Source organism: Aureobasidium melanogenum, assembly GCF_000721775.1.
Source record: "Aureobasidium melanogenum CBS 110374 unplaced genomic scaffold scaffold_25, whole genome shotgun sequence".
NCBI classification, from domain to species: domain Eukaryota; kingdom Fungi; phylum Ascomycota; class Dothideomycetes; order Dothideales; family Saccotheciaceae; genus Aureobasidium; species Aureobasidium melanogenum.
The window spans coordinates 285,263-301,563 of NW_024470077.1; the positions used below are offsets into that span (position 1 = coordinate 285,263).

General features: G+C 49.0%; 8 protein-coding genes across 8 annotated transcripts; 4 read left to right on the forward strand and 4 right to left on the reverse strand.

The window, feature by feature from the left end:
* Window positions 1-739: 739 nt before the first annotated feature.
* M437DRAFT_56777 (uncharacterized protein) lies at window positions 740-2,469 on the forward strand (the record flags this gene model as incomplete). The annotated part of the gene is made up of 2 exons (XM_041023114.1): window positions 740-829; window positions 880-2,469. The coding sequence occupies 2 exons, from the start codon at window positions 740-742 to the stop codon at window positions 2,467-2,469; spliced, it is 1,680 nt and encodes a 559-aa protein (XP_040876464.1).
* A 1,197-nt stretch (window positions 2,470-3,666) lies between these two features.
* M437DRAFT_87707 (DUF814-domain-containing protein) lies at window positions 3,667-4,538 on the reverse strand (the record flags this gene model as incomplete). The annotated part of the gene is made up of 5 exons (XM_041028689.1): window positions 3,667-3,813; window positions 3,873-4,126; window positions 4,182-4,308; window positions 4,370-4,410; window positions 4,466-4,538. The coding sequence occupies 5 exons, from the start codon at window positions 4,536-4,538 to the stop codon at window positions 3,667-3,669; spliced, it is 642 nt and encodes a 213-aa protein (XP_040876465.1).
* A 492-nt stretch (window positions 4,539-5,030) lies between these two features.
* Window positions 5,031-5,648, forward strand: M437DRAFT_56773 (Clavaminate synthase-like protein; the record flags this gene model as incomplete). Its single annotated transcript, XM_041023112.1, has 1 exon — window positions 5,031-5,648. One exon carries the CDS (start codon window positions 5,031-5,033, stop codon window positions 5,646-5,648), a length of 618 nt encoding a protein of 205 aa, XP_040876466.1.
* A 421-nt stretch (window positions 5,649-6,069) lies between these two features.
* Window positions 6,070-7,397, forward strand: M437DRAFT_56881 (uncharacterized protein; the record flags this gene model as incomplete). Its single annotated transcript, XM_041023127.1, has 3 exons — window positions 6,070-6,875; window positions 6,931-7,107; window positions 7,172-7,397. The coding sequence occupies 3 exons, from the start codon at window positions 6,070-6,072 to the stop codon at window positions 7,395-7,397; spliced, it is 1,209 nt and encodes a 402-aa protein (XP_040876467.1).
* Window positions 7,398-8,117: 720 nt separating this feature from the next.
* On the reverse strand, window positions 8,118-10,280 carry M437DRAFT_56947 (dipeptidyl-peptidase III; the record flags this gene model as incomplete). Its single annotated transcript, XM_041023134.1, has 2 exons — window positions 8,118-8,633; window positions 8,685-10,280. 2 exons carry the CDS (start codon window positions 10,278-10,280, stop codon window positions 8,118-8,120), a joined length of 2,112 nt encoding a protein of 703 aa, XP_040876468.1.
* A 947-nt stretch (window positions 10,281-11,227) lies between these two features.
* M437DRAFT_57034 (uncharacterized protein) lies at window positions 11,228-13,377 on the forward strand (the record flags this gene model as incomplete). The annotated part of the gene is made up of 2 exons (XM_041023152.1): window positions 11,228-11,500; window positions 11,554-13,377. The coding sequence occupies 2 exons, from the start codon at window positions 11,228-11,230 to the stop codon at window positions 13,375-13,377; spliced, it is 2,097 nt and encodes a 698-aa protein (XP_040876469.1).
* A 143-nt stretch (window positions 13,378-13,520) lies between these two features.
* Window positions 13,521-14,006, reverse strand: M437DRAFT_69129 (DNA-directed RNA polymerase I polypeptide; the record flags this gene model as incomplete). The annotated part of the gene is made up of 3 exons (XM_041025221.1): window positions 13,521-13,539; window positions 13,593-13,827; window positions 13,895-14,006. 3 exons carry the CDS (start codon window positions 14,004-14,006, stop codon window positions 13,521-13,523), a joined length of 366 nt encoding a protein of 121 aa, XP_040876470.1.
* A 1,369-nt stretch (window positions 14,007-15,375) lies between these two features.
* On the reverse strand, window positions 15,376-16,032 carry M437DRAFT_87713 (uncharacterized protein; the record flags this gene model as incomplete). Its single annotated transcript, XM_041028690.1, has 3 exons — window positions 15,376-15,621; window positions 15,730-15,844; window positions 15,932-16,032. The coding sequence occupies 3 exons, from the start codon at window positions 16,030-16,032 to the stop codon at window positions 15,376-15,378; spliced, it is 462 nt and encodes a 153-aa protein (XP_040876471.1).
* Window positions 16,033-16,301: the final 269 nt, after the last annotated feature.

The following is a 16,301-nucleotide window of genomic DNA, read 5'->3' on the forward strand; positions in this document are numbered from 1 at the left end:
AAGATCCTGTATACGGTCGTCGCTAACTGCTGTTGATGTGCCAGCACTTTTTCGTATTGTTCTTACCTCATTATGAAAATTATTCGGAGTTTTTGGTCTTTGGATTTGGGGCAGCAAGGAGGCTTCATGACTTTGGGTCGCAATGATGATGAAACTGCTCTTCTCTCTTCACTTTTCTTGACTAGATCACAACTGTCAATATCGAGATGACTTGCCTTGATGCACACTTACTGTTCATTGTGATCTCAAGGACATTTCTGTTGCATTACCTGGGCAGATCGTGTTGCTTACGAGCAAGTGCACCACTTTCCACAATTGGTTTGCATTGATTACATCGTCTTCTCGAAATGCAAAGTCGCAGTCTGGAGCAAGAGGAGCTCCTGCTTCTGGGTGGGTTGCCATTGCCGCCAACTCGGCGCCAAATTATTCTGACTGCAGCGCTTCCCGCACTTTCCTGCAGCTCTGCAGATGACTCCATGTCATTCTCCAAGGCGAACTCTTTTGGTTTCAATAAGTGCAGACTCCGTATTCTTCAAGCCCTGTCGATGTTTCAAGAACCAATGTCACAATGCAGGTTCTGCGCTCAACACGTATCGAGTAGCCGCCGGCAGGGCGCGTGAGACGAATATGCATCCATGTACGCCCTGCCCACAATGGTCTTCGATGTTTTTGAGTCCTTCCTTTGTTGCTCAGGTGAACATGGAATGCTTGCTTTGACAGTAACTACAAACTTCTAGCTATGAGGCGACGTCGTGCTCTGATTTCGGCTCAGCCTTGGTGGCAGAACTCATCATACTCACGAGGAGCATCAGGCTCAGCGCCAACAGCGGTACGATTTGCGATGGAATTGTTTGCAGCGTAGCTGATTTGTTACTACAGAATCTTGTTACCACTGGCAAGGGTGCGATTGGACAACAATACACAACCATAATCCTTACGCGAACGCAATATACCACTTTTATATACTCGAATTCGTATACTAGTCGGTCTCAAAGATTGTCAAGGTCAATTCTCCCTTTCATGGGCGAATCCTCGAGCAAGACTACCTCGCATGCTATTTTGAAATCATCTTCCTCGTCGCCACTAATTACGTATCAGCCAACAACTTTCTCGACAACAACAACGGCGAGAGTGACCACTCATTCAACAACGACTGTAAAAACAACTGTCTATATCACAAGTACACGTACTGTTCCAGCAGCGTCAAGTACACCGCAAAGAGTATCGACTTCTGCCGTTCAAAACACTACATCTACAACCTCTACGTCTGCTACGAGCCCATCAGCAAGTGTCGCCGCTGGTCAAGGTGGAGAAGGACGCGGCTCCCTATTGATAAGTCCAAATGGAAGTTCAGAGCATTCGGCGGTAATAGCTGGAGGAATGTCTGGAAGCCTGGCGGGAATCGCATTGATAGGATTGCTTTTCCTGCTCTTCTTTCGAAGAAAAAAAAGATTGTCTTACCAAGATAAAGATGGCGCTGCTGCAGAACCTCGGATGTCATCATCTTCTCAGGCATTGCCATCAGCTGTAGCAGCGGCAGGCGCGATTCGGCATTCAGACAGGAGTGCTATCATGGCCCGTCAAGGATCTAATCCTGAGCGACTGCCTGTCATTGATCACAACCTGATCCATATGGATCTCAATCATTGGGACCGGCCTTTTGCTCACGAAGATCCTCATCTGCGGGATGACGGCTCGCCTCTACGTCTTATGAATCCAGATCCCACGCCTACACCTCCTGTTAATCTCAGGACATCCTCAACATCTATATCTCCTGATGCAGGCCCGAACAACCCCCATGGCTTCCTTCAAAGACAGCGGTCTGCTCTGACTGCAGCTCTACTATCCATTAAGCGTTCTTTTTCGAGTCAAGATGTAGTACCAAGACATGCAAGCTATGAATCTCAGCTGCAGCCTTCAGCGCATCCTTCAGCACATCCGTCACCTCTTCACATTCCAGACAAGAATACAAACAAACTCACCATGCCCTCCGAAGCCATCCTTGCAGGCGTCTCGGCTTCCCGTCCCATCTCTTCACAATCAGCCATGTCGAACAATACTATCATCCGTCATCAAGTCCCTGACGATCCATTCGTCACTTCCACATCTGCACTCCCCAGCTCACCGCTGCCAAACTGTCTACACCCAGGGAGTGGCGTGGCTCGCCGCGACTTCCTCGCTCCACCACCACTTTGGACCAAGATGCCAATGCAATCCACACCCACGCATCCTCGACGCGGTACCGTGAGCCCTCTGACAAGGACGAATAGCGATTGCAGCACTCGATTCGAGAGTCTATCGCCTACAAGAAGCGAAGTTTCTAGTGTGAGTTTTCGCAGTGGGCCTTTCGATCTCGCGACTGCTAGTGTTGTCGACGGAGAGAGTGGGAGAGAAGCCGATGTTGGCAGAGAACAAAGAGAGCAGACGCCTAATTGGGAGGTTTATATGTCCAGGCACCTAGAGGGATGAAAGGTTTGGTATTGTTTAGTTTGCTCTGTGAGCGCTGTGTATGTAGTTCGTTGTTTTGAGACCGGCTGGCACGGTATACCAAGAAGTTTTAATTATGTATTCTGTCAGTGAGTCGCAACCGAGCCAGAATCCTGTTTCGTTGATAATGTCTTCGACGCGGTTCTTCGAGCCCTTTCATGCTTCGAGGTTATAGAAGCCAGCCAATTTTCGTAGCCCAGAGGAATGGCTCTCGACATATCCTGAGTGAAACAAGGAAAACACTCGTACACTCCATCCTGAATGCGACGCCACCAAAGTCGTGAACCAGGCACTTTCTCACGGCCGCAACTACCACAATGATGAATTTTGGCCTCGTGCGTGTATTCCACGACATGAGTCTCCCACATCAGTACCTCGCCACTGTCCAAACGTCTTTTGAACAAGCTGCGGAAACTTTCCAGTAGATATTTATGGTTGCGCTGCTTTTCGCTTTGTCTTGCTCTAAAGGCTCGGAGGCCGGTGTTGTGCTCGAACCTGGTTTGGGCACGGTATATGGGATCTGTTCTGTATCTCTCTCGTCTGGCTGCGTATTGTAGCTCACGTAGTATTGGATCGTTCGACCAGGTGGCTCCTGCCTTTGAGGTGCTGAAGCAACAGTGTGTCTCCATATGATGCCAACTCAACGAGTCCGTTCGACAACTCGCTCTCCAGACCACGCGAAACATTTTTGCGATATTGGCTGGTGCAAGAAGTCTTGAGTAAAAAATCAAGGCACTTTCACATATCTTGTAGGAAATCTCTTGATATGTTGCGTGAATTTTCAAGAACGACCCCACTTGAATGGTAGATGATAGGTTTTGTGAACGTATATATAAATCGATCATGGAAACAATGGCACGAGATGACAGTTTGTTATGGCTGAGATTTCTGTCCTGAGGTTCGCTGACACGATTTTTGGCTAATTCCAAGCACGATTCACTCCCAGGTGCCTTCCATAAGTTCATCTCCAATAAAAGCTTTGAATGGTCAATCGCGACCAAGGGATTGTGTCTGGCGAGCGACTCCGATTCAAGCTTGTCAAAATGGTAGACATGTGCAAGCATGGCAAAGCGATAGCTGTGTATACGTTATATGAGGAACACTTTGGTCGTACGTTCATCACACGATTCGATTATTACTGCTTTTGTATTTTTGCTTAGCTTTGATCTTGGTGATGTCTCACATAAAATCGTCCTCCCAGTCCGAATCGCGATTCTGGTTGCTGGAAGCCATGACTTGCTCCTCCGAATTCCAGTCGTCGTAGGCGTGTTCTCTCTGGTATGCCAACTCTTTCCTCTCTTTTGCGATGCGAGCCTCTTCCTTTGCCTGTTGATGATTGTGTAAGCCAGTGTGTCTTGTTCTCCTTCAAATCTTGATATACGGACCCTTGCTGCGATAACCGAGCGATCCTTCTTTCTCAGCTCCTTGGCTCTATCTTCCTTCTCTTGTCTGAAGTCTGGGAACTTCTCAACCTTAGTCTTGTTCAGACGGTTGACGATGGGGTTCTCTCGCTTTGCGACATAGACGCGCTTGACCTTCTTCTGGTCCTTGAAGCCAACCTGGCCGGTGGCCATGCTGCCGTCCTTCTTCAAGTTTGACCATGGGGTGTAGATGACCGTGATATTGTCCTTCTTATTGCCTGTATTGTCCGGCTCAGTCCCATTCTCTTGTAGCTTCCCAGTGTTCGTTCTCACCCTCGATCGAGTTTGCTTTTGTCAACTGGGCGCAATCTTCCAAGAGCGGCTTGGCGATGTCCTCCCAAGACTCTCCATCGGGAAGACGCAGATAGACGTGGGCACTGGAGAGGTTGTCGACGTGGAACTGTGGTGTAAAGTGGTCAGACGGTGCATATCGAGGCCGGTTGCAAGCTTGTCAGTTATACCCAGACATCCTCTTCGAATCCGTAAGCAATCAAGTCCTCGTCTCTAGCCCAGTCAGCGACTTCCTCGTATGTTGAATGCGATGAATGGTTGCTGACTTTCGACCTTGTCCTTGCCCATGTAGATATACGCCGACGGCGAAATTACGTTACTTGTGAAGTAGTAGACCATCTTGTCTATTTGTGGTAGCGTGAACCTTGAACTACAAATAAAGAAGGAGCGAGTAGTGTGAAGAGTCAAGTACAAATGATTGTCGCATGTCGCGAATAATTTGGCGGGAAGCTCCGCACCTCGGCCGTCACCACTCTCGTTCATCACGATTGGGAGCATCTCTATTATTTCTTTGACCATGAACATTGGTCATGCTAGCAAAGTCTGCCTCGCTGCCATCACGACTTCTGCACCGTAGTAGATTCTACACGACGTCGACTTCGACTTTCCGTTCTGTACCAATTTTGCCTGATGCCTCATTGACGACCTTTCAAAAACACGCCTTCGTTCCTGCCGTGCCATATTTGTTACCTCGAGAATCATTCTCTTCGATTCTTGCCATACGGAAATGGTTTCATGAGTCTTCAGAACGGGCTTTTTGTTACCATCTCAATACTGCCTATCTGAAGAAATGGGGCTCAACTGTTGTTCCTCTGGAGATTACCAACGAACATGGTAAATTCGCCCAGATACATCAACCTCTACAATTCTTTCTTGAGTAAGTCTGGCCATGTTCTACTCTGGTGGGATTTCAATGTGCTGATCATTAGCAGTGCTTGTGAGCTTGAAACCAAAGCTAGCATATACCTAGCACAAGCTTCTTTGTCTGATCTACCGTCTTTCCTACTGGAAGATCTCCCTACGCCAGAACTCGTATCAAAAGCCGGGAAAGGCGATGTCTATGACACGAGCATTTGGCTAGGCCAAGCACCCACTTATACGCCTTTGCATCGTGATCCCAATCCGAACCTGTTTGTGCAACTGGCTGGTAAGAAGCAAGTCCGTCTCTTCAAGCCTGACTTGGGCAACGCCATCTTCCACCACGTCCAAGCCAGTATTGGAGGAGCTGCAAACGCTACTATGAGAGGCGCTGAAATGATGGAAGGCGCTGAGCGTGCTGCTCTCGAACAAGCTGTTTGGCATCCTTCTTCGGGTGCTTTCTGGGCATCGGAAGGACTGCAGTGTGAACTTGGTTCAGGTGATGGTCTCTTCATCCCAAAGGGGTGGTGGCACAGCATTAAAGGTGTCGGTCAGGGTATGATTGGCTCTGTGAACTGGTGGTTTCGGTGATAAAATGATTGGTGTGAGGGCTATCATCTGATCAGATTGTAGCTGTACACCATGTGTATGTTAAGCCTGTTTCCTGTACCAATACTATAACAATGTAGATTGCATGCATATACGAGGACGGAGATGGCTCAGATAAGGATACTGTTTTGTGTATTAACTCGCTCTTGATCTCTTTCTGAAACAGAGCGACTCTTTCCCTTCGTCTTCTACGTAGACATTTGTCGAATACGGCACATTAATCGAGGGCATGGTCGATATACTTTGCGTATACCCTTTCGCTTGGCGTCGCCCGGCCAGACCTGATCCGAGTCAGCACGCCGAAGCATCGTGTCAGCGAATTCGAGACGACCACATGAATGATTCAATATATCACCGATAAGCCTCCCAGTCCCATGCCTTCTTCCAATAACCACCAACAGTAATGTCTTTTCTGCTACGAGCAGACGTCCTAGCGACAGTAGCAGGCTGCTACCTCCTGACAGTAGCTTACCTCCGCAACTACCGCAAGCACCAAAAACACCAACAATACAACCCCAAATCACTTTCCAACCTCACCCTCTCCGAAGCCCAAGAGATCCAACTCTACGTCTTTGACCGCGAGTTTCCCTTTCTCGCTCAGAAAGCTTTGGAATTTGCTCTGTTTCGCACCTATGGAATCCCTTCTATTAGCTCTTTACTCATGCACACGAAACAATTGTCTACCAAACAACATGCTTCCAAGCGGATGACGGATACTTCTATTCTTATGCTGGAGATTATCGTCAACCCCCCAGCGAGCAAAAGATCGACAGAAGCACTTGCAAGGACGAATTTCTTGCATAGTCTGTATGGCGCCAAAATCTCCAACGACGATTTGCTGTATACATTGAGTCTATTCCTACTGGAACCTATTCGCTGGATCCAAAGACACGGATGGCGAAACCTGACAGACATGGAAACTGCAGCTATGGGTTTGTTCTGGCTGAAAGTGGGCCAAGGGATGAAGATCGATTTTTCGGTTTTGCCTGGCGCGAAAGAGGGGTGGAAGGATGGATGTGAGTTTATGCGTGAGTTGGAGGTTTGGAGTGATAGATATGAGGAAAAGTATATGGTACCTTCGCAGAGTAACAAGGAGACTGCGGATCATACGACTGAGTTGTTGTTGTATCCTGTTCCTGCTGCGTTCAAGGATGCTGGGCGCAGAGTTGTTAGTGCCTTAATGGATAAGCGCTTGAGGAGAGCTATGCTGTGAGTCCCTCGCTTTGGCCTTCCCCTCCATAGAAGGCACTGACATAATTGATAGATATCCGGATCCGCCAGGGATCTTGCAATGGTTAGTCGACAGCGGACTGGCTGCTCGCAAGCTAGTTCTACGGCACTTGACTCTACCAAGGCCATATGTCTGGCGCAAACAGATCGTTGCCGACCACCTCAACGCAAACGATAAAGTCTACAAACTCATCTGGGATACAGAGCCATGGTAAGTTTTGGACGTCTTCTTCGCGCAACCCTGTTGGCACTCATGACTGACCATTCTTCTTCAGGTATGTCGAGTCTTCATTCGCAAACCGCTGGTGTCTCCAATCGTGGATAGATTGGATGGCAGGAAGACCAATCCCCGGCGACGAAGGAGACAAATACTTCCCTCAAGGCTTCAAGTCTTCAGTAATGGGTCCTGCATTCTTGGCTGGAAAGGTGCTTGCACAAGCTGAAAAGGATGAAGAAGAGATTCGAGAGATTATGAGACCTGATGCGACGATAGCTGGCTAAGCGTCTATTCAGATACCGATGAGAAAGATTAAAATGAAGCGATAGAAGGGTGGCAAATCTGATGTGCCAGGGACTCTCAATATGCCAATTGAGGAAGTCACGTCCAACCAGCACCTACCTGTTCTGCCCCTTACAACGCCTCAACACTCAACTCCATCCTTTCGAGGATTTATGTTCATCCAGAAATCATTTATTTCCATCACTAGCAGCGGTGGTCTAGTGGTCAAGACGCCTCAGCTTTACCTTCTTGCAAACACAAGAGGCCAACGGACTCCACGTGCTTCGGCATTGTATTCTGAGCGCCAGCGGTTGAGGAGATCGCAGGTCCGAATCCTGCTCGCTGCAATTACTTTTTGCGTTTTTTGTTCATCCACAGTTCTACAACATGACATGCAACGAATGAAGATCTAGCCTTCTTTTTTGTCAAGATTTGTAATTTCTATCATACTCCTGACTATTGCAAAGAGCATTACTAGACAATGAAAAGGCACGGTTGTTTTCAGGACCAAAGGTATGGCCAAGGAGAGGTCATGATCTGTCGCCTCTTACCAGGCCCTACCATATTTCCTGGTTATGTCTTGCGTCTTCATAGTCACACACCTTCAATACTTCGCACACGCGGAGGAGGTCACCAACGACAAGACTGCCGAAAAAAAAAAAGTTTTGATTTGGTCGACGCTATGCTATTGTTCAGAGATGCTCTAGCAAATCTTCAGTGGATCAGATGTAGTCACGATCAGCGTAACTCTGGATAAGACCCTCAGGATTAGCAGGATACTCCTTGAGAACAACCTTGTCACCCTCGATGAAAGTGTTTGCCTGCACAAAGACCTTGCGAGGAGGAGCTGCTGCCAGAACAGCAGGTCTGACCTTGGTAGCGAACCACTCGTCCACACTGGTGATACCCTCGTACAGTTCTTTACCTGCCTTGAGGTCTGCAGTAGCCTTGTAGACTTGGAGCTTTTGCAAGAACTTCTCGACAGCAGGACGGCCGTGGGTAGCGATCTTGGTTCTATCGAGCTTGATGGTAAGGTCACTGAGATCATCCTTGGTGTATTCGAGCTTGCAGAACTCTGGCTCAGACAGGAAGACCTTGAGAATGGCGTGACGGGCTTGCATGTGTGCCTGTCCCCACTTCTTGGCTTCCACATTGTAGAACTGAAGAGCAGCTACACCAGCGCGAGCCATGGACAGGTATGCGGCGTAAAGGACGTTTCCAGCTTCTCCATGGAGGTCCTATGTCTGAAGTCAGCAGGTGATCCACTCCAGCGTAATTCTGTTATCTACCTCTTCTCCATTGCCAAAGCCGAAGATCTGGAGAATGCCGTAATCAGGACACAGGGCCATAGCGACACACTCTGCTCTGCATTCCTCGTAGCTGGGACCCATACCACCAAACACCGATCCCCAAGTCTCGCCAGGCTTGTAGTAGGAAGTGATCGGCTTCTGCGTGATTGGGGAAATAGGAGGGTTCTTGTGATCGAAGTTGAACTTGCCAGGCTCAGTCTCTTGCAGAATCTTACCGCAACCATGACCAAGCAGCTCGTGAAGACCGACTTGAACTTCAAAGGCAGCATCGGCGTACTTCTTGTACAGATCCATGTCCTCGTCCTTGATGAATGGGATCTTCTCGTTCGGGGGCTTGGCCGAGAGGACGTTGGACAGACTGACGTTCTTGAAACCACCTTCAGGATCCTGGCGGACACTGTCGTAGTTGGGAATGTTGATACCAGCAGGGATACCTGATCCTGCAAATGTAAGGACGTCCAGTGCAGTGAAGTCAGGCGCAACGAAGCTCTTCTCAAATTCGGCAGGCCAAGGAAGCTTTTGGATGTTCTTGGGGGCTTCAGCAACAAGATGAGCAAACGCCTTAGTACGCTCCTTGTTCACCATAGCGACAAAGCCCTCCCATTCTCCACGGATACCATGAGGATCGCGATAGGTCTCGATGAAGCCAATGTTCGACTCGACATCAGGTCCCTTATCCTTGATCCAATGCCGCTGTGATTGGACATGGGCGGTCATGGAGCCAGTCTTGAAAGACTTGACATACTCACTGTGCATATCGCTCTGGTATTGGTTGGCTGAGTGCTTCTTGGCTTCGGTGAGGAAAGCTGCGATCTTCTCCATCTCCTTTGCATGGTCACCATACTTGAGAGTGACTTTCTTACCCTTGACAGGTTCGGCATCCAGTGTAAAAGAGGTCTCGGGAATATCTCTGTCTGACTTTGCAGGATCAGTTTCTGCAGAAGCGATCAGGAGTTCGAAGTCTCCTGATGATAGCTTCTTCAGACGTGTGTTTTCAGGGAGTAGATTTCCATTCTCCTTGACAAAGTCTGCCACGGCTGCAATCTCGTCCTTGCTAATTTCAGAAGAGTCAGGGTAGTAAGTGGTGAGGTGCTGAGGTGGGTAGCCAAGATGCATCAGATCTTCAACCTTGGTCTCATAGAAAGCATCCTTGCACAGCTCGTAGTGCTTGGATGCGCCGGACACCTTTCCTAGAGCCGCAAGTTTTTCTGGGGCCAAACGAGGGATGAACTTGGAGTCACCGAATGATTTGTAGTTTCCGGCATTGCCAAGAAATTGGGCGGCGTAGTTCAACCAGTGGTTCATGTCCTCATCATCAAGACCAGTCTCAGACTTGAGCTTCGAGTAGTCACCATTGCATTGCTTGTGCAGACTTAGGATAAAGTCGTAAATGGGCTCGGACTCGGGGGAAACCTGTCTGAGGACAATTCTAGTTCCAGCAAAGCAAGCACTACTGATATAATGCGAATAGAGCTGCTCAGTGTGGGCAAGTGCTTCAAAGTGCGGCTTGATTGCCAGAGGGACGACAGATGGTGGGCTGTCAGCGAGATACTGCTTTTTCTTCGAAGGGTCCATGTTGAGCTTGACGTATGTTTGGTCGTTGGGTAAGTTGCTGTGAACGTTGTCGTGTGCTTGACACCTTGCATCAATGCGGGATGGCTGCCTGGTGTCGGCATCTCGGTTGATCTACTCCGACCAGGGTCACCTTTAGACAAATTCTTGGCCGGCAAGAGCAGAACTCACGGTGGTTTTACTACTTTGGTATCGACATGCTATCAACCCAAACGATGCTGAGCCTCCACCAGTAGCAGCAGCATCTGTCCGCCTATCCAAACAGCCGGACGACTTGTGAACGCCCGTTCTCGATGGACTGCAAAGCGCCTGCCGCAAGAGTCTTTGCGGACTGCCTCCCAACCTCGGTCTCACCCCAAGCATCGCCACTTATGAGATGAAAATGCAACGCTGAGATATTGTTCGTCGTGAAGAATCGGAAGACTGTCAAAGTGGCTAATCCAGTGCGCTTCCGATAACGATGCGTTGTTTGCCGTAGCGAGTAGTTTTCTCACTTATCCTTCCTCTTTGAGACAAGGAGTGCGCGCTACAGGGCACGGTGCTCATGAGCTTTCGCATGGACTTACCAAATCGGACATCGTGGGGTTGGCCAAAGTTTTGAGATTCAGTTGACAGACAAATTGTTGGTCACCAAAAATCAAGCGCCTGAGAGCCATATCATTGCGAATGAATGTGACAAGCACAATTGAGGTGCAAATGACTATTATCAGCGTTCTGAGAGGAGCATGATCGCAAACTTCACGTTTGATATCATGTCTACGGCGAAAGCGGGCAAGATGCATGAATGGTATACGGAGATAGGCACAAGTGCCCCGCGACCCTGATTGCGGATCGTCGTCTCCACAGTGCCATGAGTAGGTGTCTTATCTTTCTTGCGGCCTCTGGCCATGTTATAAACCTTCTTTGCCCCGCTGTCTTCCTCTTGCTTTCCCACAAAGCACCTCTTCACAATGTCTCTCCAGCAAAGCGAATCACTGCCTGTCCGCACATCGAAGACAACCGTGTCTCACCCACTCGCGCCACTGTCAGCACAAGAGATCCACACAGCATCTTCTCTGATCCGCACACAATGGCCCGAGAAGACGGACTTGCAGTTCAAGGTCCTCACGCTCGAGGAGCCTGCAAAGGCTGAGATGGTCCCTTACCTGGAAGCCGAGTTCAAGGGACAGAGCCTCCCTAGCATTGACCGCCGAGTCATGGTTGCTTACTACATCCGCAAGACCGTAAGCAACTATCATCATCTTGTTGGATAGTACAGATACTAACCTCTGGCTAGAACAAACTACACGAAGCCATCGTCAACCTGAGCACGTCAACAGTTGAGAGCAACGTTAGACTCGGTCCCAACGTACACGCTGCAGGAGATGGAGAAGAAATCTTGGACATTGAGAAGTTGGCCCTTGAAGACGAGGGCGTGCAGGCTGAGATTGCAAAGCTGCAGCTACCTGAAGGCACTGCTGTCGTCTGTGACCCCTGGATCTACGGCTCGGACGGCGTGGGTGACGATGAGCGCATGTACCAGTGCTTCCTGTACATGCGTGACCCCAAGAACACCAACGAACTCGACTCGAACCACTATGCTTTCCCTCTTGCCATCTCGCCCGTCCTCAGCGCTGTCGAACGCAAAGTCATTCGCATTGACATCATGCCTACTGGAAAGGACAACACCATCAAGCCTACACAGCCCTGGAAGCCTGTCCATGCCAACGAGTATATCCCTGAGGCCCAGACATTGCGTACCGACCTGAAGCCTCTCCAAGTTCTGCAACCCGAAGGTGCTAGTTTCAGCATCACCAAGGAAGGCACTTCGCAAACTCTTGACTGGCAGAAGTGGTCTTTCCGTGTTGGCTTCAACCAGAGAGAAGGCATGGTTCTTTACAACGTTCGCTACGGCGGTCGCAACGTCTTCTACCGTCTATCACTTTCCGACATGTCTATCCCCTATGGTGACCCCCGCCACCCCTTCCACAAGAAGGCTGCTTTCGATCTTGGCGATGTCGGTGCTGGTGTTATGGCTAATGACCTGAAGCTGGGATGCGACTGCCTTGGTTCCATTCAATACCTTTCCGGTGTTTTGGCCAACGATCAAGGTGAGGCTGAAGACATGCCCAATGTCATTTGCGTCCACGAGCAAGATGGCGGCATCGGCTGGAAGCACACCAACTACAGAACTGGTCGTGCTGCTGTTGTTCGCAACCGTGAGCTTGTGCTTCAGAGCATCATCACTGTTGCCAACTACGAGTACATCTTGGCCTTCATGTTCAACCAAGCTGGTGAGATGACCTATGAAGTCAGAGCTACTGGTATCCTCTCTACTCAACCCATCGACGATGGTATCAGCGTTCCCTGGGGAACTGTGGTCCACCCTGGTGTTCTTGCCACTCACCACCAACACATCTTCTCTCTTCGTGTCGATCCTGCTATCGATGGACACTCCAACCGTCTCGTCTACGATGAGGCTCACGCCATGCCTCGCAGCGACTTCAACCCTCACGGTACCGGCTACTACACAGAAGAGACCGTCGTCTCGCAATCGGGTGGTTACGACCTCAACCCAGACAAGAACCGCACTTTCAAGATCCAGAACGCAAGTGTTCTCAACCCCATCAACGGCAAGCCTGTCGCATACAAGATCCACGCCCCTCCGTTCCAAAAAGGCATTGCCGACAAGGAGAGCTTCAACTACAAGCGTGCCGAGTTCTCAGACCGCAACATCTACGCCGTCAAATACCGCGACGGCGAGCTTTACGCCGGTGGCAAGTACACAAACCAGTCTCGCGGCGGCACTGGTGTTCGCAGCTGGGCCGACCGCAAAGAAAACATTGTCGATGATGATCTCGTCGTATTTGTGCAATTTGGCATTAACCACGTCCCTCGTATTGAGGACTTCCCAGTCATGCCTTGTGAGATTATCAAGGTTAGCTTGAAGCCAGTCAACTTCTTTGACAAGAACCCTGCGTTGGATGTGCCACCGTCCACCCAGGAGTTCAACAAGTCGACGTTGCTGAGCGAGACGCACAAGCAACCTACTGTTGAGGGTATCGTCGGCGGTGAAAACGATTTGTGCTGCAAGACTACTACTACTGGCAGTAAGCTGTAAAAGCATTGAATACAAGAATAGACATAGAATTCATTTGTTATAGTTGATGAAACGAGTTACGTCCTCAATTCTTCTTTTTGACCTTGATTAATCTATCCTTTCCATGTGTCTCGCTGACAGCTTGAGCGAATGGCGAGGTGAGCTCAATTATCCTCCTTGAACCTTCACACAAATCAGCATGCCTTCATTTTCACCATCTCGAAGCATCAACCTACCCAAATCCACAAGCAGGACACTTGTAGAAGATCGTACTTCCCTCATCCGCTCCCCTGGTCTGGAAATCCCTGTACTTCAACTCGGGGTTTTCACACTTGGGACACATCTTCTGCGTTGTAGCCCAAGTGTCGCGATCTTCAGCGGTTAGGACTTGTACGTTCGAGCGTTTGTCGAGAAGACGAGAGGGGAAGGCGTCAACTGCACTGGTGGTTTTGTGAGAGGCGGGCCAGAGGTCTGGATTGGTCAGTTCTCTGGCATGGTCAATTCTAAGGGTTGACTGAGAGGAAGTGTGGTGTTGTACTTTTGTTTAGGGTTGAGCATAGGGTGCATTTCATGAGGAGGTGGTCTGGTGCGTGGCGGTCGAGGATGCTGCCGCAGGATGTGCAGAAGAGGAGGGTTCCTACGAGAGCCATTATGAGTTGTTGAGGTCGTCTTTGATGGCAATCTAGAGAGAGAAATCAATCAGGAATCGCTGTGAAAGTGATCAAGAGCTATCATGCAGGGCACCGTGATGCGACTAGTGAATCCGGCGCTTGTATCCTTCGCTTTCATTTGTTGGCGAAGGAACTCGAAGGATTATGAACATGCGAATTGGTCTGTTTGCTCCTTCCATTGTGGTGATCATGATTGGTTGACTACCGTGAGTTGCATTAGGAGGACTTTCAGAAGTCCAGAGAGCTAGATGGTTTCTCCTTGCTTACATGCTATTGCAGTTAACTCTTGTTAGGCACAGAGTTCAAAATCTTTGAGATACAGAAACGGATGCCATATCGTTAGCGCAGGTAGAGCCGATGTTAAGTTCAAGATTGTGTCTCAGCAGTGCAGAGACTAAAGTGGTGATTGTGTTTAGATACCATATCTGATAGTTGCTGTTTCCTATAGGGAATAAAACAAACTGTTCAGCAAAACACAACGTCGTGTGCCCTGCAGAACAAGAACTTCAACAAGGAAGGAGCGACTTCCTAAGGTGTGTTGACAAAAAAAAGTACGGAATGGACAAAATGTAGGTTCATAGCGCTCTCGCACCATGTCTTCTAATGAACCTGACCCGATTTGAACGGATGACCTTGTGGATGTCCCGGATGACACTGGAATCACACGCGCTACCGCTGCGCCACAGGTCCATTGATGCAAACGCACGCGGCAGAGGTGAATAACAAGATGAGACACGGAAAATCTTCGGTTGCAAAATACGTGGAATGCAGCTCGATCTGAGACCACGGGGACCGATTCGATAATGAGGCTTCTCTGTGGCATTGTTCGAGCATCTGGGATGAGCAGTTCAATCGCGAAATTCGTTCGTGTGATTTTTTGGGCAATCTTCGAGGCATTTCTCTGTTCTCTAAGTTGACCCGATCTCCTCCTGGAAGAACCTTTGCCTGTTTGCTCCTTGTCTGCCGACGTGTTGGCACAACTCCCTCGTATGCAAAAGACTGTCAGCCTTTGGTTGGGTCTCTTCTCATAGTGACTTGTATCGATACTTCTGGCTTCAACATACATAGTACCTTCTGGAAGGATTGCCAACCACAGAGATCGTTCTGTTAAGGTCTTTCTGTGGCCTTATCTCCACCACGAAACCTATTCTGCATTCCAACGTCTAGACTGTGAAAGACTTGCGCACATGGGAGAAGCAAAAGGATGGCAATGTATCATGTCTAGAATCTCATTGTTCGATTCAATGGTTCGTATCTTCATATCTTCGTAACCACCCTTTTTGTGCTCTGATTAGACCCTCGTTATCCTCTCCCATCTCAACCTCTCTTGCTTCCCCTTGTCATCGCCTCAAGCCATTCCAGCAACCCTCAATGCCCTCTCCAATCTTTGGATGTCCTGCACGCGATGTTCGCCATTCTCAGTGTCAACAGCGGCAAGATCTCTGGAGTGAAAGCTGTTGACTCCGTAGTGATTGACGTCTTCATCCCAGTCTTCGTGCATGTTGTAGTTGGTTTGGTGTTCGTTCCACACGCGACGTCTTGGTAGTTGTTGGTACCGCATAGTTCTTCTTCTGCGTCTGCGAGGGCAGATGTGCTATCCGTGGTCAGTGGTCGGCAAATCAATCTAAATTCTGTATATCGATGAAAGAGGTGGAAGTCGACGCAAACAGTCAAACAAACAGAAAGAAAAGGCATAACTTACAAAACACCCACGACGACGAATACACATCAACCCCATGACCAAAAACACCAAGAAAGAAACCAAGACATAGGCTTCCAGCACAGCCGTAACAGGCGTGGTCCATTCTGCCATATACCTATCTCACAAGAACCAAAGTTATTAGTCTCTTTCACGTGCTCTCGTTCAACAAAAAAACCAGGCATTGTATCAAAAAAAAACTTACCAAGGCAAATTGCTGTTGTATGTGGAGGAAGTGGCATTGTCGTCGTTGTTGAAATTGAGGCTGTCACTAACACCAATAGAAGGGACTGCGATCATGTGCATGGCGTTTGGGGATCAAGGAAGGTGGTAAACGGGTTCTTAGGTAATTGATCTGCAAGGGCGATGCGTGCGGCGTTGGTAATACGGTGCGAAGGAACAGTAAAAAGAGGCATTTATTTGTACACCCCTCCTCAGGGTCCAGGGTTACAATACTAGGTCAGACACAATTGTTCCACGAAACGTAGAGCATTGCGAGCAGATGAGAGGAGGTGGGTTGATATGATTCTGCTTTTGTTCTCTCACAATATGCAAGTCCAAAGCATTCTTCTGCC